General features: G+C 37.2%; 1 protein-coding gene across 6 annotated transcripts in view; it reads right to left on the minus strand.

Moving 5' to 3' along the window:
• EML6 (EMAP like 6) overlaps window positions 1–26,326 on the minus strand; it is a 115,460-nt gene that overhangs the window by 12,683 nt on the left and 76,451 nt on the right. Inside the window, exons 19-34 of one of the 6 annotated variants that reach the window (XM_071740396.1) lie at window positions 25,920–26,122; window positions 24,438–24,549; window positions 23,562–23,689; window positions 21,632–21,773; window positions 20,246–20,398; window positions 19,850–19,981; window positions 18,091–18,179; window positions 17,257–17,433; window positions 16,941–17,142; window positions 16,593–16,719; window positions 5,736–5,814; window positions 4,803–4,932; window positions 3,474–3,572; window positions 2,551–2,571; window positions 2,007–2,180; window positions 1,088–1,296 (exon numbers count right to left, since the gene is read on the minus strand). In XM_071740396.1, coding sequence (XP_071596497.1) covers window positions 1,088–1,296; window positions 2,007–2,180; window positions 2,551–2,571; window positions 3,474–3,572; window positions 4,803–4,932; window positions 5,736–5,814; window positions 16,593–16,719; window positions 16,941–17,142; window positions 17,257–17,433; window positions 18,091–18,179; window positions 19,850–19,981; window positions 20,246–20,398; window positions 21,632–21,773; window positions 23,562–23,689; window positions 24,438–24,549; window positions 25,920–26,122 — 2,177 coding nt within the window. Of the gene's footprint in view, window positions 1–1,087; window positions 1,297–2,006; window positions 2,181–2,550; window positions 2,647–3,473; window positions 3,573–4,802; window positions 4,933–5,735; window positions 5,815–7,414; window positions 12,210–16,592; window positions 16,720–16,940; window positions 17,143–17,256; window positions 17,434–18,090; window positions 18,180–19,849; window positions 19,982–20,245; window positions 20,399–21,631; window positions 21,774–23,561; window positions 23,690–24,437; window positions 24,550–25,919; window positions 26,123–26,326 lie in introns of those variants that run through there. The other 5 variants (XM_071740397.1, XM_071740398.1, XR_011725188.1 and 2 more) reach the window with 5 other exon arrangements.

Consider the following 26,326-nt stretch of genomic DNA (forward strand, 5'->3'; position numbering starts at 1 on the left):
AGTGGGGCTGTATCCCAGCATCAATTCTCAGATTCGGCATTAGATGGACCTGGAAGAAACTGAGGTCCATGGATGCATGAAGAAACAGAGGGCATGTGGACAGCCTCATCTCTATTAAGAGCAATTTAATCATGCTTCTGTGACATGGGCTCATACTTTCAGTGGGATTCAATGACACATACTTGAGGAAGAAGAACAATACATTCTGTGTGAATGACATATGGTAATGGACTAGAGTTCATCTGCTGGTTTTGAGGGTGGCCCTTACAGGATGTTAGGTTTATTATTTAAAAAAGTGTAAAATATCTGTTGGACTGCTTCTACTTGGAAAGTGCAGATAAGCAACTTGTTTATTCTAATATTACATTCTGCTTCTTTTAAAAAAATCACTCTTGGGGTGTTTAGTGTCCGCTACATCATTCCTATTTTATATTGGAGTAACGTCAGATGGAAATGTTTAGTATTAAGCAATTTTTTACAACCAGATCAAATCCACAAGGATGCAGATTTGGGATCCTAATTAGTACTATTGTCCATGGATGACTAGAAGCAAGGGTTTTTTTGGAATTAGTGATTGTATAATTTATGCTTAACTTCTGCAAAGTAATTTCCACGAGGTTTCTGGATGAAGCAGAAACTACTTCAGACCTCAGCATCACAGTAACACCTCTTTTCTACTTCTTAATATGCATTGTTTCCCTTAATTATTATCATACAGGAGTGTATTATATAGTGTCATCATTAGTTGGACCACCAGCATATGTCAAACCAAATACTGTCTGTGGAAAAACAAGTTGTGGAGTCTGCACACAAAATAACGATATTACATTTTTCTATATAATGTAACAAAAGCCATGGCACCTGATGCTGTAGCTATACAGAGACATTTTCTGACAGAGAAACTCAACCCAGATCAGAAAATGACATGAGGATCTAAAGGTGTACAAGTTTCAAATTAAAATTAATTAACAAGCAAGAGCTCTGTTGTCTTGCACTGGCCACACTCTGCTGGATTTCAACAAAGGAAACTGATTCAGTTTTGACAAAAAAGCACTATAAAATCCTGTTGCAAGAAATGTGAACTCACTGCTCCGAAGGCAACAGAAAGCATGGTTTGCATTTTGGCATCTTCCATGGAACCAATGACTCCTTTCTTATAAAGCAAAGCGCTGCCAGCTAATGTCCAGAATTTCATGTGTTTTACCCCAACAGACACAAACTGAGTGTCGGAATCTGGGCGGAATTCTACAACGAATATCCTCTCCAGGTGTCCTCCTCTGCTTGCAACTTTAGCCCCTGTTTTAATTAGGAAAGGATAAAAAAATAAAGGTACATTTACGTGCAAAATTAAGCTCATATATAATAAAATAAATTAATCTGGTATTGGATTAGAGAGTTGTGTCCCAGATGCTAAAAGCTATATTAAAATTTCAACATTATTTAGTGTATCCAACATCTTAAATCATGCAACCTGAAAGGTTCTTGCCTATTCCATTGCATCTGACCATTTTAGGAAACACAAATGTAGATCTTCACAGCATGATCCTCGGATAGTGAAATAACAACACAGACATTTTGCATATCATCACTGAGTTACCACCTGGTGAAATAGAGAGGGGCATTTAATAAAACAAAACACTTCTCCTCTCCTCTCCACCATTTCTGAAGATGAGAATTCTTCTCTGGAAATGACTTTCCAATGACCTATCTGTGGAGTAGAATTTAAAGTTCAAGTATTTCAGGAAGAAAAATAAAACACTTTCCTTCATTTCATGGCATTTTATGTTAAACAACATTTTTCCTTAACTTCTGTTTATAATAGAAGTTTAAAACGTTTTCTTATTCATATTTTCTAGGACTTTGCTACCTCCTTTAATGATTTTGTGACTTAGGGAGCCATGATACTTGAATAAAGCAGACAAACGTATTCCAAAGACTTGAAAGCAAAAGTAAATAATTGTGCATAGTTCTGGCACACTGAAAAAATATCATTTTCCCAGAGTTACCTTCTTGCCACCTCCACACTGTGATAGTATGTTCTGGATCTACTCCCACTGAGACCAGAAGTTTGCCCGTTGCACTGAAGTTGACATAGTTGACTCCTTTGGCATGGAAGCAACGGAGCATTGAAATTGTTTGCTTACTCATAGCATCCCATACATGAATCGTGGGAGTTGTACCTATGTGTAAAAAGATGTATTAAAAGATAATTAATTCAGCATCTGGAAAGCTTACAAGCAAAAGAGGCATTTTTCAAGAACATTTAACTTAAACAGACACTTGTGGGTTTTTGCTTTAAGATCAACACTGATCAAAAAAAAAACCAAAAACCAAACCATAATAGCTTGCAAAACACAGGAGTAAATAATTGTTTTTCATGAAGTAAGACAAATTCTAAAAGAACAACATAACATTTATGAAGAACCTCATGCAAAAGAAATTGTCTGTAGATGTTTCACTTGTATCCACGACTCACGCAGATACAATGAGGTAACAATGAAACTTTTACATAACTCTGCTGACTAAAATTCACAAACGAATCAGCCTTACCTGAAAATTCTGTCATATCACCTGCATTGTGAGAGCAATGGCAAATGAGGAAGCACCAAGGGAAAACAATAGGTGAAATAAGTCATGTTTCTAATGCTGAAGTGCCAGCATCAGCACCAGAAGGAAGAAAAAAAATTAAAAATTTGAAAATGGATATGGATTAAATCAACAAAATAAATAAGCAGGAATATTGTTGTACTTTTTTGGGTATATTGGTTTTTATACACAAATTCCGCAACAATATTTAGTACTTTTGAGTATTTAAAATGGTATTTAAAATAAATGCTCAAGACATGCAGTTTAAAAAAAAATTATTCAGTTTAAAAGTGAAATTAATCTGTAGCTATACAGAATTTCAACCAAAATCAGAAACACTGATATCATGGGCTCTTACTGACAGACTATAAAATAGGCCTTTAGCTGTCACCTTTTCCTGTATCACAGGAATCAGTGTTTTTAACTAGAGCTCTGACAATATGGACATATTTTCTGTTTACTCAACATTCAGACTGAAGTGACAGCAATTGGTACAGGTGACAAAGATGCTTTGTCAAGGTGTCATCTACTACCATTTTTCTGCCCCTGTTTAGTTTCTTATTATGGAAGTAAAGGACTTGCTTGAGCCCCTTTCCAAAATTAAATGAATTACAAACTTAGGAGGTGATATAGTGCAGTTTATCAAAACTGTTTTCTACAAAATGACTGTACCACAATTAACTCTAAAATCCAGTGTCTCACAATCAGAGGTGAAACTGAAATCATAAGAAAACCCTGAAGCTTCAAAAATCTTCAAAATCAAAGCAGAAGTTTTGAGGACAGTAACACTGCCATGCACTGGCAAAATTCCTACATGGAAAAGCCCAAAATAAAGCAGTGCCCCTGATAATTTTTGACCAAACTTTATTATATGAAGTGTCACCTACCAATCTGGCTGGTAGCCACGATATTTTTATACTTTGGATGTTGATTCACAGTTAGGCAGAGGATGTCATCGGTATGCTCCAGGTAGAAACTCTGACTACCTAATAAAATTCAAACATTATTTTATTGGCAACAGCATTGACAAAAGCTTCACCACAAGCAAAGAATACTCGAGCAGCTTGTTGCTACAGTCCCACTGTACCCCTATACTCCCTACACCCACTCCCTGAGGAGAGACTGGGGGTAGGGCAGTAACTACAGTGACAGCTCCCAGGTACCAGTGCACAATGCACATGACAATTAACACACATAATACATAAACCCCCAATATTTAGTAAACTAGCAATGTCCAGCAGTCAGCACAGAAGTTTTCCTGCAGCCATCTGTGACTGCACAAAAAAGCAAAACTGGAAAATTCAGGACCCAGGTTTCCCAGTAAATTGGAGCAGTCATGCAGAAGCCAAGCAGAGAGCCAAACCCTGTGAATTCTGTGCTCTGCAACATCCTCCCAAGGGAAAAGGCCCAAAAAGAACAGATGGGACTGACCCAGCTCACTCCACAGTTTGGAGGCCACAGTCTGCCTGGAGTCCCCAGAGACCAATAGATGGAACAGCTTCTCTGCCTCCACCCCTTCTTGGCAGGAAAGCTGCTGAGCACACCACTGTGACTGGTTCACTGTAGAACCAGGAGGAAATAAAACAAAACCAAATTTCCTTCAATTCTTGTCTTTGTTTCTTGAGATATATGAAGAATAGGGAGATGCTGGTGCTGCAATGTGGGGTGAGATAATTTCTGGGGGGTATTGCTCCTTTTCATTACCCAAAAGGCAGGGAATATTTCTACCCCTTTCAAAGAGAATTTTCTCATGCTGTATTGCATTAAAATATACCATTCTCTGGAGGCGTGATTTTGCTAAAACAGTTTAAAAAACCAATGGATGTTACTGCCCCTGCCATTTTTTGGGGTACTAGTCATTCCATAATCCAGGCTCTTTCCTCTGAGAAAGCCATCCCCATGTCTTCACTGGGGATTTTAGGAAAAGACCAAAAAGTTTTCAGTACACTTTCTAGCAGAACCTCACCTCTGCTGAAAGGAACTGGATGGCTGGCTGTAAGGAATGACCTGAACAGTAGAAATTGTCACTCTGACATAATGGCCATGTAATTTTTTTTTGGCATTATTTATCAAGGTGCAAAATGTGAGAAAGTTACAGGAATGTTAAAAAGTTAAGACTGCTATAGTAATCAGAATTATTTTCGAAAAATAATCAGAAATATTTTACTTGTGTGGCATTTTTTTTTATATCAAAGTATCATTTCATGTTCAATTACCAGTAGAAAGATTTTGAACTATTCCTGCTGCAGCTGTGTGGAAAATAATATCAGCACCATCATTTAGGTAATGAAGGTTGTTGCGACAATCAAATCCTCTGTATCCAAAAACATGATCTAAAGCCAGCTCCTGGTCAAGCAAAACAAACAGAAAGAGTAAGAGTGAAACGAAAGAAGAAATAAGGGGATTACAGAGTTGGATTTAATAAGCACAGTTCTAAAGTAATTACACAGGCTACAAACATCTTGTAGAGGTAATAGATTATTCAAACAATAATTAATCTGTTATCCCTGTTCTTCTGATAACTTACTGAGGCATGACATTGTCACAGACTATGATGATCTAATCAGTCAGCTAAGGCACTGCATCTTTAGTGTTTCAGCCAGCTGTCAATGCTTTGTTTCTACTCAAAATATACACAACTTACAAAAAAGGCCCAATTTTATTATCTTCCCATCATACTAAAAAAGCTGTATAGGGTATCAGGTATTTGCAATTATCTTTACTTATATTTTAGTCTTCAAAAGTAATTCTCACAAACTACCAAATTTTAACGGACCAAATTTTGAGTTTAAATCCTATAAACATTCAAAGGCACGCTGTAAGTGACTCTACATTTAAAACATTAATCAGTGGTGTATTTTTTTTAATTACAATAAGCTATTTTCTCCAGAAAAACACTATGGATTGTAGTTAAAATTGCTTTTACAGCCCACTCTACCAGTTCTTCAAATTAAGCCTCAAACCCTAAATCTGACATTCTGACTGAGGTTGCTGCCCATCCAGTGTTGCCACCAGGGCTGAAAGTACTTCCTAAAAACTTCTTCCTCTTCTCTTCTACGTATACATAACTTTAGCTGCCCTCAAAACAGGGATGAATTTCACTCAGGACATATTACACTTAAAGCAAATGGAAAAGTATTAAGCCTGACCTCAACCAGTTTCTTTTTTTTGTTGATATTGTTCTTTTGCAGTTTTTCAGGTTGAGGAGCAGCTCTGCTAACTGGTGGCCTGAAACAAATTTTAAAAGACAATCAATATGTTTGAAAGCAAAATAAAACCTTCAAAACCATAACATATATTTTGTACGTAAGCAGGAAATGGCCAGTTGCAACCATATGAGCTTAATGCCTAGCATTTTTTAGAGTTGTACAATAAACTGACTGAAATAATATGCATTTTGAAGAGCAGCATTATCATCAATGCAGATTTTGTGGATGAGTAGTAGAACAGGCCACTGTACAACAATTTTATTTTTTAAGTCATAATGATACAAATCCATGGGAAAATCCTTGAATACTAAATGATAGTAAATTGTGGCTTTCAGAAATTATCTAAAATATTTTCTACAGCTGGCAGTTGACCTTTTCCCAAGCTTGCTTTTCCTGAGAAACTTCATCACAAAACCTTGACAAGATTTTCTTAAAATCTTCTCAAAATCATATTAGAGATGAAATTATTACATTTTAAAATGTACAAGTCATTCATCTGTCTGAATTTAACAGACCAAGGCCAGCAAAGCATTTTTATTTAATTACAGTTGCCAGAAGTAGCTAAAAAGACAAATAGAAAACACAGACTGAAACAACATTTGATTAGTGGAACTGGTGTTTAAAGGCAGATAACCTTTACTGCTACTATTTGACTTCATCCTTTCAGGAAAAAAAGAGGCACAAATCTAGGAGGAGCAGAGGGAGCTCAGCCTCTAGAAGTTCATGACCTTACAAAATCGAATACCCGCTGCAGGGGCTACACTTTAGATGTCCACTGTGTTAATTTAAGCATAATGATTCTTCCTTGCTGCTAACAGATATTGACAAGAGATAATTCTAACCCTGTCACTGGCAGCAGCACAGAACCTAAAAACAAAACCCTAAACACAGCACTGGGTGACTGGAGAAATCAGCCCATAGAAATCTGGTCTGCATTTTGCATCACATTTCATCATCATTTACTCAGAAAACAGATCTTGCTGGAAGGTGTGAGTAGAAGTGGCAATGGCAAAAGAATAGAGCCAGATATAATGGCTCCAAAACATCACTTGGTGGCTGCTGTTCACAATTCAAAAAATCCCACTGCTTGCCTTTAAACTTAAGTTGCAGATTCTGGAGATGGGGTTAAACAACAGTGGGGTCTGTAAGTAAAAAACCAAAATGCCTGGCCTCCATTTCTTGAATCAACACCAGAATTTAGAAATAATTTCCACAGTTTCAAAAATGTGTGAACTCGCCAAATGTTGCCACACGTTATATATGCTGTGAAAATGAGATTGTTCTTGTCCTTATACTGTAACTACCATTAATTCTCATTTTTCAAAAATGAATTTCAGAAAAATGAAAAGAATCCCTTTCGCTGAGAGGAAGCTGCTTTTTCTAGAACTGTATTATTTATGGAAAGTATTAGAGGCAACAATTGACAAAATACACAGCTAGAACACTTATTGCTACACATCTGGAGTGCTTAGTGCAGTGAAAATCTGAGCTCTAAAAAGACAGAACAAAGCTGGAGGTAAACAAGCTAGCCCACTTCTGAGCAAACATGCAAACTCACTAAGTACTAGCAAAGTACAATAGCAAGTGATCTTGTGACATTAAAAGAGCAAGAGAGTTACCTTGATCCCCTTGTAAGCAGCAAACAAAGCCAAGTAAGAAACTTAATAAAGTTTAGGTTGTACTTCTGACAATTTCACTCATGCACAAGCATTTTTACAGTTGATCAGTCATTCCTTTGTGGCACAAAACATGCTATTCAAGCATGCCAGCAACAACTAAAACAGAAATTAAAGAGTGCACCAGACTACAGATTCAGAAACATCACTCAGTATGCTCTGAACTACAGGACGGAGGGAGAAAAGGAAGCTACATGATGCTTCCTGCACACTTTATACTGAAAGAGAATGTGATTCCCCATCTGTGTTTGGTTTTGGGTGCCTGACAGGGATGCAGTGGTAGAAACTTTACAATCTCCTGAGCACTGTTGAGAATTCCACACAATGGATGCTTGTTTTCTGCCCTAGCTTAGCCTGCAATTTAGCCTCATAATTGTTTATTGCTCAGCCAACTTACTTACAGGGACAGCCTGTGCTTTTTTTGTTCACAGGGAAACAAGCACCTCTGTTTTCCCTGAACATGGCCAATCAAGTCACATTACACAACCACCAGTGGCAACTGGCCTGAATCGCAGTGTGGTCACCAGTGGAGAAGAGGTGGGGGAAATTAGTACAAAACTTAATTAGCTTACAAAATAAAATCCTTAGGTGCTACTTGAACAGCAAAAGCCATTTCAGACCAGATTACGAAGGCCTCTGAATTAGCACTTACGAAAATAACAAATCATTTTCTAGTATGCTTCCTGCTCTTCTTTCTGTTTTAGTGGAATTTTAAAATGGAGCATTTTTACATTTTTCTACCTAGGAATATCAGTTAAAGTTTATGACAGGAGCAAGCCAAATTTTTTTATGAAGGCAAGAGAACACTACCACTATGACATGACTGATATCACTAGACTGTAAGCATGAGATTTCATTTGGAAACATCCACATACGCTTTCATATATATCTATTCACAGTACACACAAACACAAACTTCATGTGCATTCATATATACACACACATCTAAAAATACACACAAGTATGCATTCACCGCTTTATAATCATCTTAATAACACAAATGTAAAACAGCATCAAATTAACTTCCATTTTTAACAAGTCTATGACTACATCTAATTTAATTTGATACATAAGATGGCAGTATTAAGACAAGAAATTTGTAACAAATGCCATATTTTTACCCTCTGTGACCTACACAATCTGCACTGTACATTCACAGCAATCTTTGCTTTTTCTGTGCTGTGTGCTGTTAGTACTTACTTGACAATTCCCTGCCTCCAAAGGAAAGCAAGTTAAAACAATACAAGCATTAACGGTTTCTTTCCAGTAATTTAAAATAAATGTGCTTATATTATGTTATGGGATGAATGAGTTCCAGGAGAGGTAAGACACAGTCAGACATTAGAGGGCTGTCAGTTCTTTAGATACTGTGAATACAGGAAATAAAATTTCTATTACTAATGGTTATCATGATGATACATGAGTATGCACAGTTACACACCAGAGACCTAACTCCAGATTTAAACAAACAAAACACCAGCCACTGCCTGCATGGGTCTTCATGCAGAAATGTAAAAAGGTGTAAGTGACAACTCCCTCTCACCTAACCAAGAAGGCCACCTGAAATTCTGATGAGTAGGAAAAGGAGCCTAAGTCACAGGTGGGGTGAGCAAGCATTAGGACAGAGAGTAACAGACAGACATACTGAGAGCTAGGCAAGGGGAAGAGGGAATGGGGCTTTGCAAGAGTGGAGCACCTTGAGGGAGAAGAGATATCTTAGAGAACAGGGCCAAGGAAGAGGGAGCAAGTTAGATCCATTTAGCTGTAAAATTAAGAGGAGAAAAAGCAGACCTAAATCTGTTATGATAAATTCTATGGGACAGGGATGACAAACTCATGTTTTGAGGTGTAATTGCTGTCTGATGAGAGATGCTGCCTGCATCAGTTACAAATTTGCGAGAACACAAATATTCTGTTCCAAGGCTAATGGGAACAGAATTGGATCTTCAGAAACACCCTGGCATGAAAGAGATAACGAGGTTTAGAGTAGCCACAGGTGGACAAAAATGTCCTGATGCTGAGAAGGTGACAGGCTGGTCCTAGCAAAAATGGGTAGAGAAGCAGCTGAAGAGTTCAAACAAAGGATTGACATGAGCACTGAGATGACTGCAAACTGGAGAGGGATGCTACACAGAAATCAGAATGATCAGAACTGCTCTAGAGAAGAGAATATAAGGTTCAATAAGAGGTAAGATAATCCACTTGGTAGGTTTTTTTGGACAAAAGAATTAAAAATTTAAGATGTAAAAAAAAAAAAAAAAAAATTCATTTCAGAAAAAAATTCCAAAGCAGCTTTTAAAAGTACTCTTTGACTACCTGACAGGAGAGGGACTCCCAAGTGCCCTAAATCAGCTACAAAATTTCTTTAAGCTTTAAGAAGTGATTAAATGATTTTGTGAATTCTGATCCCCTGTATTTTCCCATCCCAACCTACATAGGAGTTATACATTTTCTGCTGTTACTTTTCCTTCAACTTTTATAGATTACACAAGACAACAACAACAAAATAGTATTAATTGTGAAAATATTCTGCTCTCTTATACAGCAGATCAAAGCAAAGCTGAAATAAAACTAGAGGGAAACAGCCATGTAGTCAAAATCAATTTTAAAAATTGATATAGCACTGAAAAAGTGCTACAGTTACAATGGTTACAATACTGATTTCACATGTATGCTGATGCACTCTTTAAAAAAAGAAAAGAAAAGGTATAGCAGAAGGTGTGGTGGTGATAGCCACGTTGGTATAAGGGAAGCTTGTTGTTGCATTCACATGTCATTCTAATTCAGCCTCCAAACGTGAAACAAGCAGAAAAGCGGATTAATAAGCTGGATAATCAGTTCTGAATGAAATCTGAAGGCCTTTATTTTTAACAAGTTTATTGTTCTAAACATCTCTAAAACTGTTAAACTGAACAACCATTGTAAACAGGCTGACTGGCCCTTTAGCACAGGGATCTGCCACAACTCAACACACCAGGCAGGGCGGTGTGGATGATTCCTCAGCCCCCTTTGCCAAAGCTAAGCCTCAAGGAACATATTGTAACCAGCTTTATGCAAAACCTGAACTGCAGTCTTTGAGCTATAAGGTTTTGAATACCTAAGGTAGTGAGACTGCAGAACTCTCCATGAGCTACCAAGGCAACAGAATCAATCCAACTTCATATGCTGGAAGATCTTTCCCTTTCCTGGGGCTTCTAGCAGGGCTTGTGATAGTGTTTGAAAGGAAGCATCCCTTTCATTTGTTTTGCTATCCCTTAAATAAACTCTGACATGTTTTGAAGCTGTGCTCATTATGTAAGTAAAAATATTCAACCAATATACACAGGACTCTGGGTCGGGAGGTAAAACAAGAGGATGCAAACCAGCATCCTTCCCCCGAATAACAAAACATATCAGAAACAATGCTTTTTCAGTCCCTTTTGTACTACAACCTACACAGCAACCCTCAAAAAATGCTAAGTATCTCACAGCAACTTCATTGCAGAGCTGAGGAGTGACTGCTCAGAGAGAGAAATGTTGGTGACACATTGTGTGTTGTGACAGCATTGTCATCCTTCAATTCCACACCCACCAAGTGTCACACAAATGGAAAAGACCTTTTGGGCAGCTTTGTGCTGACCTGTGGGAGAAATGAGATTGACTCTGAGTTCAGGGGGTTGGCAGGGAATGTAAAAATACCAGTTGCAGTGTGTTCAAGCCTTGGGGACAACTGTGATGAAACCATCAGGCTGCCAAACACATTTAAGATGCACTGACTTGACATAATGCTGTTGAGAAAGTACAAGTGAATGCAAGTGAATGCAAAGAACACTACTCATTCTCAAACAGTAGGATGATGCTGAAATCAGCTTGAAGTTTTCTCCACCCTGGGGATGCATTTTTCCAGATACATTTTGAGTAGTTCCCACCTACACATAATACAAGACAGATTCACATTCAAAGCTTTTACACTGCACCCGCAGAAGTGTGCATGTAAAAGTACATGAAAAAATTTTGTAACCATATGTCCAATAATTCAGTTTATGGTACTTACCACTTGTGGGGGCTATTCTGGAAGCTTAGATCAACTCTTGTTGTATTAAAGCCATAAATAATCAAAAGAATAATATTTGAAGAGAGAAAATCCAACTCTTTAACCTTCTTTAACTTCTCATCATTAACAGAACATATGATTACAAATTATGCATAATAATACATATTATGAGAACGGGCTCTGAGACAGATAACTCACAGAGAGTGAGACAAGCGAGTATGTTAAGAAAACAGAAAACTAGACAAACATGCTAATGTCTCTTTTTGTTTTCTCCACATTCAACCTGCTTTAAAGGGTTTTCCATCACCAGTTACATTACAAGAGTTGTCAGTTTATGTAGAGTCATGCAAATCAAACTAAATGAAAGCTGCAAACATAGGGTATATGTTAGCGGTTAGTAAAATGCAAAATGCAAACAGATCTTTGCCTTTTGTATTAGTAACATAAATACAGTCATCTCGCAAGCTCGTTTTACTTGTTATCATACAAATTCTTTGCCAGTTAAACCAGTCCCAGTTCAAAAGCTAGCCCTTTCCTGCAATGAAGCACAATTCCTACAGAACACACAGGATAGCTTACAATTGTCCTGGATTGTCTGGGACAGTCCCACCAGTGACCAAGTGGTCCCGCGGTGTGGGAGCACTGCTCTTGGAGCTCCCACAGCGCGAGACCGCTCCTGTGGCACCTCTCATTGGCACCCCACTTCTGGACCACATGGGCAAAGAAGAGGATGCCAATCAGAGGAGCAAAAAGGGAAGAGAAAAAATAAGGGCAGGTGGGGAGGATAGAAGGACAGACAAGGAAAGGGAGAAGAGATAAAAAAGAAGGTTGGGGAGAGGAGAGAGAAACAACAACAAATTAATTCTTTTAATCAAGTGCACCAACTAATACACCTGTAAATAATTTAAAAACTGCTCTTCAGCATCAGCTTTCGTGTTATTTTTCATTCTAAAGCTGAAGAGGAAGACAGTAAATCTTGGGCCCCCCCAAAATACCAGACCATGATTTTTTTTTCGTTTTAAATCCTACAAGTTAAATCTATCGCATAACTTGTACATTCCTTCAAGACATTTGCTGAATTATCACTATTTTCATTATGTAAATAAATGAGACAGTAAAAGTACACACGATAAAGGGCTTCAATATTCTTTTGAAAGGAAAAGCCTTAGTATTATCCCCAAGTTTGCCATACGTAACATTTTTGCCCTTTACAATAATTATATTTCTCTGCCTAGTTTGCTTAGGGGCTCAGTGGAGAAGGTCACTGTAATATAGATTTCCTTTCTGTCTCACTGGATTGTGCAGAGCACGGAGCCCGTGCTGGACGGGTGTGCAGTAGCTGCTTAGTCACAGTAGTATTGGGTCAAATCTGTCCTTCTGCTCTCTTTCCCATGATGAAGGAGAGAAGGGACAAATCTCTGTATTAATATGGGGGAAGCCACTTATGTACTGATGGCTCCTTTCCAGAAAGAGGGTGGTGGTTGCTGCAGAGCTTCCCACTCATAACCTGGCACTGACTGAATCAGCTCTCAATGATATACTTGCAATTGTTTCAGGAGACACATCACAGTTCCTGAGATCAAATTCCTCTTGAATGTACATTTTGTTATTTCTAGAGACATAATGTACTTTGAGTTTTTCAGATTCACCACTCTCATTATTGCAGGGGCAGAGTTCTGCAGGCTTATTCTAGCAGATACAAAAGTTAAAAAGATGGAAATGTAGCTGTAATAAAGAGGAAAATCAAATAGCCATCTTCTTGAACGAAAACTTTCTCCTGTGTCACATAGAGCCTTTGAATGATATTTGTATTATTTAAGCAGAGGAATAACTTGGTAAGCAGCAATTCACCCTCTGAAAATTACTGTTTAATGAAAGAAGCATGAAATGAAAGATTTAATGAAAGAAAGCTTGAGATCCTTGATCCTAAGAAGTAACACAGAGCAACAGGTCCAGCTCTTCCTCTTTCTAGCTTGAGCTGGAAGATTGGTTGTTTTTTTTTTTCTTTTCTGAATTTAAACTTAGTTTTCTTATTTCTAGGTTTCTACCATGATACCTATGAATAATGCACAATTTCCCTTTCTGAGATACACAATAAAAATATAGGACACTTTCTTCTAAGAACATCTTTGTCTATTGCAATGAAGTGGGACCAGCAGCTGTTCAGCTCAAAAGATTTACAGCTTTTCTCCCACACCTGCCTGAAAGAGAATGGAATTCATCATCTTGGTTCCCTTCTTCATATCTGAAGGGACTGGAAGAGGCTACTTCAGCTGGGCCCTTTGCAGAAGCAGCTTTCACAAAGCTTTGTGAACTGGCTTCAGTGTCACTTGTTGCCATTTCACTCAGCCCTGTGCACAGAGATTTCAAGACCCCACATCTCGAAGACCTGCTGACTTAGGACTTAGGTTTTCCTCAGCACTGACAGTTGAGTGCCTGTAGACTTCTAATGACATCTGGCTTGATCGACTGTCACTTTGGACACTTTGTAGTGCAAAGAAAAGTCAGCCCAGCACTTCCAGGAATCTACAATTTGGTCAGACAAACCCTTCGTTAGCTGCTGCATTCTTTTGTGTTATCAGGAAAGATGAAGTCTGTCACTGCTACGAGGTTTACTTACCTCATAATTCCTATAAGACAAGCACTTAGAATCAGGAGTGTTGAGATTCTGCATAAATTGTGAGCATATTGGTACAACTGTGGCCAAAAATGGAGGTCTTTGACAACTGCAGTAGCCTAACACATTACTCTCATTTTACTGCACCCAAAACCCAGTACCTTTCACAGCTTAAGGCCCTATCTGAGCTCAGCAGCCAGTGGTCTGGCTTACATTTCACCATAAACTTTCATCTTCTAATTGTTTGACTATAAACTCTAGAAATATATATTAACTCAATGAAGAAACGGAAGTGAGTGTGTATTTGCCTAACAAACTATATATGAAAAGTAGGGGACCTGTCCACAACTTTATCAGAACAGCAAATTCCAAATACCAAAAAGGTGAATATATTGAAGTAGCTGTAACTGAAAGAGAAGATATTAAAAACATATAAGAATATAATAATAAATTTATAATAATAAAAAATAGTGATGAAAAGCTGCAGAGGAGACGGATGCTTATGCTCATATTGTTGGTGTTTCACTAGTACAAAACAATTGTAAACTCAGCTTATTTGGTCAATCAAACTCACTCTACTGTTGCTTTTGCATCACCTGGCCATTGCATTGGCAATTGTTATTTCATGAGTAATCACAATTTAGCAGTATCCATCCAAAATGCAGTATTTTTTTCCTTTTTTAACTCAATCTCAAAACTTTCATGTTTACCACTGTGTCTTTTTATAGAAAAAATGGAGGAACAAGGACTTTTTATGAATAATTGAAATAATGGAAAGAAATATCCTTAAAAGAATGGGAAAAGAAATGGTTGAGATTTTTACTGAAATAAACCCCTAATCCTTCTGCTACATGATTTTGTTATAACGTTGTGGTGAAAACAATAAAAGGGATGCAACATTGTTCCTCTCACACCCAACATTTGTTCTGCTATTAAAATACCAGGTGCAAAATTATTATTACTCTGTCTATGATGTTCAGCACTGCATTCTGAGAGCTTTAAAAACATGAACTAATTTATTTTTCAAAGGTCTGTATGAGATTTGAAAGTATTACTAACTCCATGATTCCTTTTCAGAGGTCCCTTCCAATCTCTAACATTTTATGATTCCACAATTCCATTTTGTATCTTACAAATCAGCACACCAAGAAGACTTAAACCCAAAAATCTCCAAAGTCACCACTAGTTTTCAGTAGTCAAGAGAACCTTAGACCTTAATCTATGTAATTATGTGTTAATGTATGTTCCAATAACTGCTTAAATGATCTCCACTTGCAGCTTTGAGTGTATAGTGTTTCTGCAAAATCAGCCTTATATTTCTCAGCTGACTGCTAGAAATGAGGTACACGGAGTTAGATGCTGCCTGTGAGAATATTCTATTAGCCAGCCATCACCAAGAAGCTCTGGGACAGAAACAGGAGCAACAAGAAGGCAGCATTATACAGGCTCCAGAGTGTTCTCACCATCCTGACCTCCTCTACACACAGCTCATCTTTTACACCACCAGCAGCAGGGATCCTACACAGCACCAGTGCCTACTTCTGTACCCACTGTACTCCCCGAGGACTATGAATCCTGTTATCTAACTAGGGCAGGATCCCTGTGGGGAGAATAATAGGCCACCACACTACTGGTATTGTTACTAATCACGTGGTCTGGACAAATTGAAGGGAAACAACTGCAGTTAAATTCTTTCTGTGGGTTAACCCACAGCAGTTCTTTTTGTCAGTGCCTAACGTTGGGCAAAAGCAAGAAAACTCATGAAAAAAAAATGACCACTTAAAAAGAAATTTTATCAAAAGAGACGGCATGGATTCACAGTTAAGTCATCAAATGGATACACAGCTGTAGATTTAGTATTCCATATTGCAAGGGGAATGTACTTCACTGGTCATAGACACTCCTGATCCGTCCCAGCAGTCGTCTCTCAGGCAGACTTTTTACTCACCCTTTCCCCAGCTCTGGGTTTCACTGGCCCTAACCTGCTATGCTTAGCTCTTACCTCTTTTCTTTACTGTCTTCTCCAATACTGTCCTTTTCCTAGCTTATTTTTTTCAGAATAATTCAGCCTAAGGCAAACATGTACCATGCGAAGTTACAGCTTTAACAGTAATGACCTGACACATTTATAGGCAACTGAAAATCTTGCAGTGAGATCACTAAAAGCCTTAACTAGAAAGTATTTACAAGCTCACCTTATCACAAACACCTGCTGCAGACATATGCACAGCTACACATACTAATTAGGAGAGAACATAGCTGCTTATGTGAAAAGAACACAAGACACAGGTGTTTCACACATATTTTTCTCCCTCACATTAACATGTTGTACACTATGAACACCATTTTACACGTTATCTTGTGAATTTTAAAATTCCTGTTTTATTTCTGAAGGACTAGTTTTAGTTGAATGAAAGAGATTCAAAGGAACGTGATGTACATTTGGAAACAAATACCTGTGTGTGACATACCTTTCTTCTACTGAAACTTCCTTCAGCTGTTGATGTGGTTTTGTCCCTTCCATTTCTCGGATGCTTACTGCATAGATCTTAGTGGTATAGTCAATTGCTTTTTCTCTTGCAACATCACTATCATAACCTTAGAAAAATAAAAAATGAAATAAAACAAACTATCCTTGCTTTGTAGCGGGAGAGTAGAAAACAAGATTGGCACCACTAAAGAAAACAAATCTGGCCAAGCTATCCCTACACTGAACGTTAGCACATGAACGTTTCTTGCCCATTTCTAGTTAAAAACCTCTGTGAGCCTCTGTGGAATTAAGACTAAATTAAAGATGTGTTTTATATAATCCTTTTTACCTCCATCTTCTTCTGCATCTGTGTCCGATTCTTCACTATCAACCAGCTTACTCTCCTGAATGCCCAAAAATTCTCTGGTCCAGATCATCAAAGCTGTATCAGCACCACCTACAGTCAACAGCACAGAATCATTGTGTAACCACCGCACGTTTGTTACCTGTGCGCTGTGACCCACGTACTTCTTGAATTTTGCATGCTGGCCCTGTAGCACAAAGAATTCACATATTAGCAGTCTGACATACTGCAAACAGTGTCTTCCTTAATTCCTTTTCTTGAGCAGTTTCCAATCTCAGAAATAAATAAATACTCGCATTACCTTCACTGGGTATGAGAAAAGCTTCACAAACCCAAAATCATCTCCTGTAGCTAATAGCGCTCTGTCTTTTGTAAGACTTGCTGCATTTACAACGGTGACATCGCTGTGCATGGGCCAAATTCCTTCACAGGTAGGACCAAGAACACATGTCCAGGTGTCCCACTCAATCTTCTCTATCTGCAATCAAAATTTCCCCAAAAGAAATCTTAATACATTACAAATACACACTGGTTTCATATGTATACTTTTCTAAATATAAGAAGTTTGGTATTAACTTTTCTGTGTTTTTAGGAATCGTTCGCTGTTTTCAGCTTTACAGTACTAAATGTGTATCCTCAAAAGGCTTACAACTTAAAAAATTCCCACTTTCCCAAGAGCATGATTTGAATACAAATCTCTTTAAACATTGGCAATTTTATAGAATGATGTGTCACAAATATTCAGCACCCTTCAAAGCCAAGGCATAATGTTTAAAAATGATCTATAACCTGTAAATTGTAACATGGTTTATAACATGATGGTTTATAACTTGCCACTGATTGCACAGAAACCATGTGACTGTTCAGGAAAGGGGATTATGGACAATGACTGCTTCTAAACAAATAACAATAAATTCAGAGATACAAACAGAAACTTGCAAGTTCTACGCTTTCCAAATGCTAGGAAACATGCTATACATAATGACTAAACAATTCTAATTCTATCCATTTTAAATACAGTATTTTCCAATGAAAAAGTATACCACTGGACAAAAATACTCTAATTTTTAACAGTTCAGAAAAATAAATTTCACAGTTAAAAAAAAAAAAAAAATCCAGTAAGGATAATTCATACCTCAGCAATTCTAATAATATGCCTTTTCCCCCTTGGTGCTTCAAAAAATAGTTGTTCTTTGGCACCAGAATTGACTTGCAATAACTTTCCTGGATATGAAATAAGAGTTTGTTATTAATATTATTAATTATTATGAATATTATAAACTTTATTTTGATTGAATGAAAAGATTTCTGGGGGTAAGCTAAGGAATTATCCTCCAGAAAGTTATCAATAGCAAAAGTAAACCAGATGCTTACAATTACTCTCATAAGAACCCCATACTCCTGATTCACTGCAAAAGTAACATTTTAAATATCCTTAACAAATTACTGTCTTGCAGCAAATCACTTTCTTCTTGTAAGAAATATTTTGCTTGTTTTAATCATAATAGAAATTTTAAAAGTGTATGCTATTAATTTTAATAACAATTTTGCAAGACCATTCTGCCAAAAGCTAAAAAATTTGTTAACTCCTGTCTATTTTGCACTGCCAAAGAGGGATATAGTTCTTGTATATGAAGTTTACTATGCCTATACAAATACTGTGATATTAAGAAGATGATCCTATATGCAACTGAGGGTATATTAGCAAGCATTTGCACATGGAGAAGCAAAAAAAATGCTTTGAAAATCAGTTTTGCAATATTTTTATATAAGAAAAATAGGGACATCTTCTGAATCTTTAAAATCATAACCACTATGCTGGTGTAAGAAATACTGTGGTGATTTACTATTATAAAACCAGTTCTACAATATCTACACTGCCAGGGAATGTACTCTTCCACTGAGAAACACTGATCAGACTATCCACTGGTATGAACTTGTGCAGTTCCAACATAGCTACACTTTGAGTGAGCACCTTGCCTTTTGCTACAAAAGCTATATTCAGTCTGTTGGAATCAGTGACACCAAGTGCAAGGTAGGAATACAGTAGTATCACATCCTTCCTATCTGACCTGTAGAAGACAGGCTATACAATTCAGCACATTTAATCTTTTACATCTAGAAGTTCAGTTAGAGCTTCCAATAAACACCATTATGAATTTTCAGTTTTATTATACTTGATACCTGAGGATGTAAAACACCCAAGAGCATCCAAGAACAGATCTACTGTTAGTATCAGACAAATTGCTATTATTATGTTTACACCTATCAGTAATGAGATTATCAGGGCTGCCAGTGAAGTTGCAGCATGGCTCATGTGCTCAAGAACAGCACCCGGACCCGAAAGGGAGGTCAGCTCCTGTTGCTGTCTGTCAGCTTGCACCACAGCTTGGGACTAGCACCTCAGGGGGAGCAGGGCTCAGACACACAGGTGGCTCCACACAGAATCATATTATGTCCAGGAAAGCTCATTTGCACGAGCTCATTATCAGTCCTGCTAGACTTAATTAGCTGTGACAATAAGGCTCTCTTCATTGCCTTGGTTGCCATGTAATGCATGGCAAAGAGGAAAAGAAATAAAGGATGGAAAAGAAAAATCTGCCATATGCTAGAAAACTATTAAAAAAACAGGGCAAAGAAAAGCAGTATTATGTTCATAAGTGACATTTTAGTCATATGTTGTCAGCAAAGTACCATATACCCTGCTACATACACTATAAGTGAGGATGAATTCCATCAGCAAATGTAATTGCACTGAACCCATATGGTGCTTGATACTGAAAGATCATTTGCATTAGTAGTTATAGTTTTTTTTAGTAACTGGCATAAGAACAGTTTTCAGCTATTTTGTTTTACAGGCATTTTAAAACTGGGTCTCTGGACAAAGATTTTACCTCTCGAGTCCCAGTCAATGTGTGTGATATAGCTCGATGCACCTTTACAAATGCCAACTCTTTTGCTGGTAAGTACATTGTAAATATCAACAAAATTATCATGGGAAGCCACAGCCAGGTACTTTCCAGATTCTGTAAAGAAGAGACACAGAGGTTATTAAGGGTGTACATGTTATAATTATTAAGGATTTTTATTACTGTAGTACATCCAAAGACATTAGGTTAGGGGTGGGCTCTAGTATACTAGCCTGCACACAATCTACAGAATCCATAACTTTTTAGATGCATGGAGCATATGTAAATCCAGTCGACCTTCTGAACATTCAATCATATCTAGAGAAAAAAAATTAATTCCAATTCCAAACACTGCCCTTTCACTTTATCATCTGCTTATACCTTGTGAAAACTTTATATCCGAGATCATTTCTTTTCTGTGGTGAAAAGAGACCATATCTTCAACAGTGTCAGCATTCACCACCAGAAAACTTCCATCATTCAACCCTACAGCCAAGGCTTTCCCATCAGGAGAAAAGGCACAGCATCGTCCACCTACAAAAGAAAATGGAAAAAAGTGTGTTAAGGTTTACAAACTTGGGGCTCAGAAAATCAGCAGTAAACTGCAACTGAAAGGTTTTTACCTTAAGCATCTACCTCTAAAATAAATTTGTTATTTATTAAATATATGATAGGAGGGCTACCATTAATGCTTTACTGCATGGGGATGTATCTTCTGTATAGGCTGTTCTTGAGTTGGCAGTGATGATTTGATTGGTCTTAAAATGGCTTTAGTTGCAAATACCACCTACCAACTACATTCTAAACACATCAATGATAGAGAAGGAAAAAAAAAAAAAAAAAAAAGAGAGAGAGAGAGAGAGAAGCAGCCCAAAACCATGCAGAAAGAAAATCCAGATGGAAAATTGTAAGACTCATACTGGGCAGTATAACTACACATCTTTCGGAATATATATGGATATATATACTATGGAAAGCTTCCTCATTATGACTGAGCAATGGTTTCTTTCAGATGTTCAGGTGGAGCACATTGAAACCAGATATGCACTACACTTCCTCCACTTTTTGCCTCAACATTATTTTTCTACATACTGTCTCATAAAGCTTTCCTCACCCATCCCTGAGTTCACCTCTCAGAAACATTTGACTCTGTTTTCCCTAAGTCAGTTAGAGTTCCTGTGCTCTGGATTGGTCACTAAAAATGAAGCATGCTGAATTTATACCATCAAATTACCTGAAGAATATGAATGAGGAAACGAAATAAATAATTTTAAGAATGCAGCATTTCAACATATCTTGTCTACTTTAATACAGAGGAGAGGGCAGGAAAACTGTTTATTTTCAGAGAAGTTGGTATCACATATAAAGTTCACATTGCCATTCAAGGCTGACTGTGCTTAACATGCGGAAAATTTTACGTTTCTATTTATAAGGAAACTTCTTAAGGTCAGCAACAAATATGCTGGCCTTAAAATATTTGCAGGATGGAAAAAGAATCTGAGGTCAACTCATCCCCTTGGAATCAAAAAGACAATAGATTAAAGTTAACTTTATTATTATTCATTACAACACATTACAATCCTTTTTCTTTCTACCCATCTCATTGACTTGACACATGCCAAAGAAAATTTACTTCCTATGCTTCCAATTTCTCAATGACTGTGTCCTCTACCTAATTGGTGCCTGTGATATGCACTAAAAAGCAGAGATGGAACTGCTACAGAGTAGTATTGCTACTATTGCAGTGTATGGCCAAATGAGAGTTACCTTTTTTGAGTTTCCTCACTGCCAGCATGCGGTGCTGGGATGAAAGTTCCCAGATTCGCAGTGTTTTATCATCACTCACTGTTGCACAGACAGGCAAGAGAGGATGAGCTGCCAAGCCCCAGACTTCTCCCTCCATATGCCCCTAAAGGAAATTATTTAATAGAAGAGAAAATAGTGCATTTGGGTTTATGTAATGTGTTCTAGGCACTCACCCTGCCTCCTTTTACAAGTGTCAGGCAATAAGGCTTTCACCATCTCCCTCCAAAATTTTCCACTTTCCAGGAAACCTAATTGTTTGGTCAATTTCCTCTGATAAACATCTAAAGTATATGCTTTCATCATTTCCTCCACTACTACTAGCTGTAACACCTGCTCTTCCTGGCTTGAAATGAACAGAAAATAGTTATGCCCCAAACAGAACTTTATCTTGAAATCCTCATATAGGCAACCTTACTGTTCACGTGAAGGGAACTGTATTAGGATGAGACTGCAATTCCAAATTAGTGAATGAGTTAAATAATTTATAAAACACAACCTTACACATTTAGTAATGCTGCCATGCAGGTGATACAAAATTGAAAGGTTACTTTTGGCAGACAGCAGGCTCAACATGAGCAAACTGTGCTGCAGCAGCAAAGAAAGCCAACAGGATGCTGGGCTGCATCAACAAGGGCATCACCAGCAGAGACAAAGAAGCCATGATCCCACTCTACTCAGTGCTTGTCAGACCACACCTGGAGTTTTGTGTCCAGTTTTGGTCCTTGCTGTTCAAAAAGGATGCAGACAGGCTGGAGAGGCTACAGAGAAGAACCACGAAGATGATCAGAGGACTGGAGCACCTGCCATATGGGGACAGCCTGAGAAAACTGAGTCTGTTCAGCCTTGACAAGAAAAGGCTTAGGGGAGACCTTATTACAATGTTCCAGTGCTTAAAGGGTAGCTACAAAGAAGATGGAAACTCCCAGGAGGAGTCACAGGGACAAGACGAAGGGCAATGGGCACAAGTTGCTGCTGGGGAGATTCCAATTGAACACGAGGAAAATTTTTCACTATGAAGAAAGTCAGACATTGGAGTGGTCTCCCAGGGGAAGTGGTGGATTCTCTCACTTTGGAAAGTTTTAAGTCTCAGATTGATGGGGCTCTGAGACACACCATATAAACAATAACATTAGAAAGGCTGGTCTAGATGATCCTTGAGGTCCCTTTCAACCTGACATTCTATGATTCTTTATATGATCAGTACTGAATGGAAAGAAAAAAACAAAGAAACATTATTTTTTTTTAAAAGAATGTTAATTTAGTCAGTTATTATATCTTCATAAGTGATATATATAATTTTCTACATATAGACATTATGGTTATTCAAGACACTAAACCAAAGCAGAACCAAATATATCATTGGACATACATATGAAAATATCTTAATAGAACTTTGCAAAATACAGTTTTGCAAAAAGAGGCCTCTCTATGCTTTTAAACATGTGCAATGACAACTGCACATCACTGTAGAAAGATGTCATAACTCTAAAACATTTTTTTCACACATTGAAGTATAGAATCCTTCAGAATTCACTATTATTTCATTAAAAGCAAATGAGAGGAAGGTGGAAGAACACTGTTAAAATAAAACAATATACGTTAGTTCTACTATTAATTTTTATGTTGGGTCGTAAATTAAAATGCCTAAAAAATTCCGAAAAAGTCTCATTAGCCTTTGAACTTAATGGACTGTTTGTTTTACATTCAGAATTTTGTAATTCATAGTGAATCTCAAGGTCATTTATATAAGAAATCATTAATATCTACCTGAGCAAGGGAAGGAATGGTGATCAAAAGGATTCGTTAAAACAGAATGAAAATTACTGTGAAGATCTTACAATGTCTTGTATTTCTATAGGGAATATTTTGATATGGAAGATTCATACAGTACCTGAACAAGTAGAGTCATAGGACCACTTTTATCAATTTCAAGTATCTCTCCATTTTTAGTTCCCACTAGTATGTGCCCATGTCCTAGACTGATGGCTCGAATAGAGGGATTGTCTTCTAAAAGTAAACCTGAAGAATACATAGATTAATTTTAAGTTTTTATTGTGAAACAAAAAGGAGCTTCTTATCACCTATGATTTATACAGCTTACATCACTGATAATTAAAATGTGTTTAATTAAAATGTTTTAAAAATGTGTTTAAAATAAAATAATTAAAATGTGTTTAAAGATACACTTGCCCGATCAAACTACTAAATAACCCATGGATTTAATTAACAGCTCAAAGCAGGGGAGGTGGTGCTAGTCTATTTTGTAGCAACATCAATATTGATATTTCACTGCTTTAATGGAGTAGGTGTATAAGGATTTCAGTTGCTCCACCAAAAAGGACTTTTGCAATTATCTGTGAATATCTCTTTACAGACTTCCACACTGATGCTTGGGGAGATAGGATTTAAAACACGTCTTTCCAACTCACAGGGACCTGGGGCTTTACTACAGGAACTTTGGCCAGTTGAGAAAGTTAGCTGCTAATCAGAACAGATATGGGAAAAGCCAGACTCACAGTCTTGTGACATTTCATTTTAAAACAATTTCTTCAGTGAAAACAAAGGTAAATGTCATAGAAGATGAAATAGCAGAACAAAGTGTAAATGGCAAGGACTGAGCAAAATACAACTTAAATCAATCACAAGAGAATGTTCCAGCACATAGTGGTTAGTATATTACTGTTTCCTTTGTGTTTGTTCTGGTGATATTTGTCACCAATTACTGCCATTTTACCAGTCCTTAATAAAACATAATGAAAAATAATACCTTTAGAACTAGCAGATAGTGCTGCTCTTTTAATGGCATATGTCTTCAGACATCTTTCAAACATATCATCCCAAAGTGCTACAATTCCATCTTTTCCACCAGTTACAAACCCCTGTATGATGGCAGTATGAAAACATACAAATGTCAGCACACAGATACTAATATCTATAAAAGCACATCCAAAGGCAGTATAAATTATCCCCTGCATTTTATTATTGACACCAATGAAAAATAGTGGAGTCTATGAGGAAAAAAACATAAGGGGAGAAGATTTAGAGGGCTGCTTTTTGAAGATTATAAAGACTTACAACCATGTGGAGTGCATACTATTGTAAACAGTAATCCTTAACCATAACATTTTTCTGCATGTGGAAATAAGCTGTAGAAAAATATGTGCTTCATCCTTAGAAGAGGCAGCAGCTGGCAGTAATACCCTCTCAAGTTATTCCAAATTCAGTGGACTTCAATTGACAGATGCATCAAACTGAGTTCTAATAAGGTATAGGGACCACATTAATTCTTTGATTAATTCCCTTGGTAGATTCTCTTTATGTGTGTCACGTGAATGCAAAACACAGCATCCATAACTAACTAACAAAAAAGGAAGTGAGGACGATAGAGTCCCAACATCAAATAGAAAAACTTATGGAAAAGCTAGGAACAATCAATTCGAGCCTGAAAAAGTTGAGCCACGGGGATTGACCTTGATAGAGAAAAATGTTAATGCCTAATATTCTTCTTCTCACACTATACTTTTAAAGTTGAAATTATAATCTCAAAAAGAATATTCCATTAACAATATCTTCAAATTGCCAGTGGAGTTCAAGTGGTTGAACTTTGCTCCAGCTGCCTTCATGTGATCGCAATAATGTATTTTGCCACAGTTTCTTTTAAAGATTTATTGACACAACTGAAGAAAAATATTTTTGATATCTGGAATAAGTAACTCAGAAAACCAAAATCTTTGGATATTTCAAGTCTTGCTTGCTTAAGACACAGTCATAGTATCAGTTAAAAATACCATGTTTCACATAATTCTGGAATTTCATATTGCAAAAATATTTTGGGATCAGGTTGAGGAGGAAATGCATATTATCTGCTACTCTCCAGTGGCTTAAAAATGTAAAAATGACATGCATGAGCACAGTGAGAAATAAATTCTACATATTTAGAGGTCAGAAAGCTATCAGTCACATAACGAGCACATGTAGTCTGATGCTTACAAATATACACCTACTAAATAAGTCATAAAGATTGGTTTTGCAATTTTAATCTCATTCAGATTCATCCAACACAACCTGTTTTCAGTTATGGTTTTGTTTATTAAAGTACCTTCAATGTTAGTGCAATGAACAATATTTGGCTTACATACTTATGTACAAAACATGAGTAACTTTGTTGGGAGATATGCTAGTTACTCCCAGAGTCCAGTATTGCAACAAAAATAATAAAGATGAAGAGATCACATAAGACAATAAATACCTTATCCAGTGCATGCATGGCAAATACAGGTCCATCATGGGCTTTCACTGTCTTAAGCAACACAGTATCCTTCCAGATATAAATGTCTCCAGTAGCAGCACCAGAAAAAACCAGATCTTCTATTCGACCATATGAAACACTCATCATAGTTTCCAATTTTCCAGTTGTTCCAAATGTTCCTCGTTTTGATGTAAAGCCTCCACCTGCAATATAAACAAAGGTAAGTATTTATATTGCAGTTCATAGCCATGGTGCTGCAAAGGACAAATACCTTGACCCCATCATCTCTTGTGATTGCCTAAAACATGGTAGATAACAGAAATACTGAAAATGTAGTGCACAAGGGAAAAACACAATTTAAAAAGTCAATAAAGACAGTTGTGAAGAAGTACAGGCTCTGTTTTTCA

The sequence above is a fragment of the Heliangelus exortis genome, chromosome 3, assembly GCF_036169615.1.
Source record: "Heliangelus exortis chromosome 3, bHelExo1.hap1, whole genome shotgun sequence".
NCBI classification, from domain to species: domain Eukaryota; kingdom Metazoa; phylum Chordata; class Aves; order Apodiformes; family Trochilidae; genus Heliangelus; species Heliangelus exortis.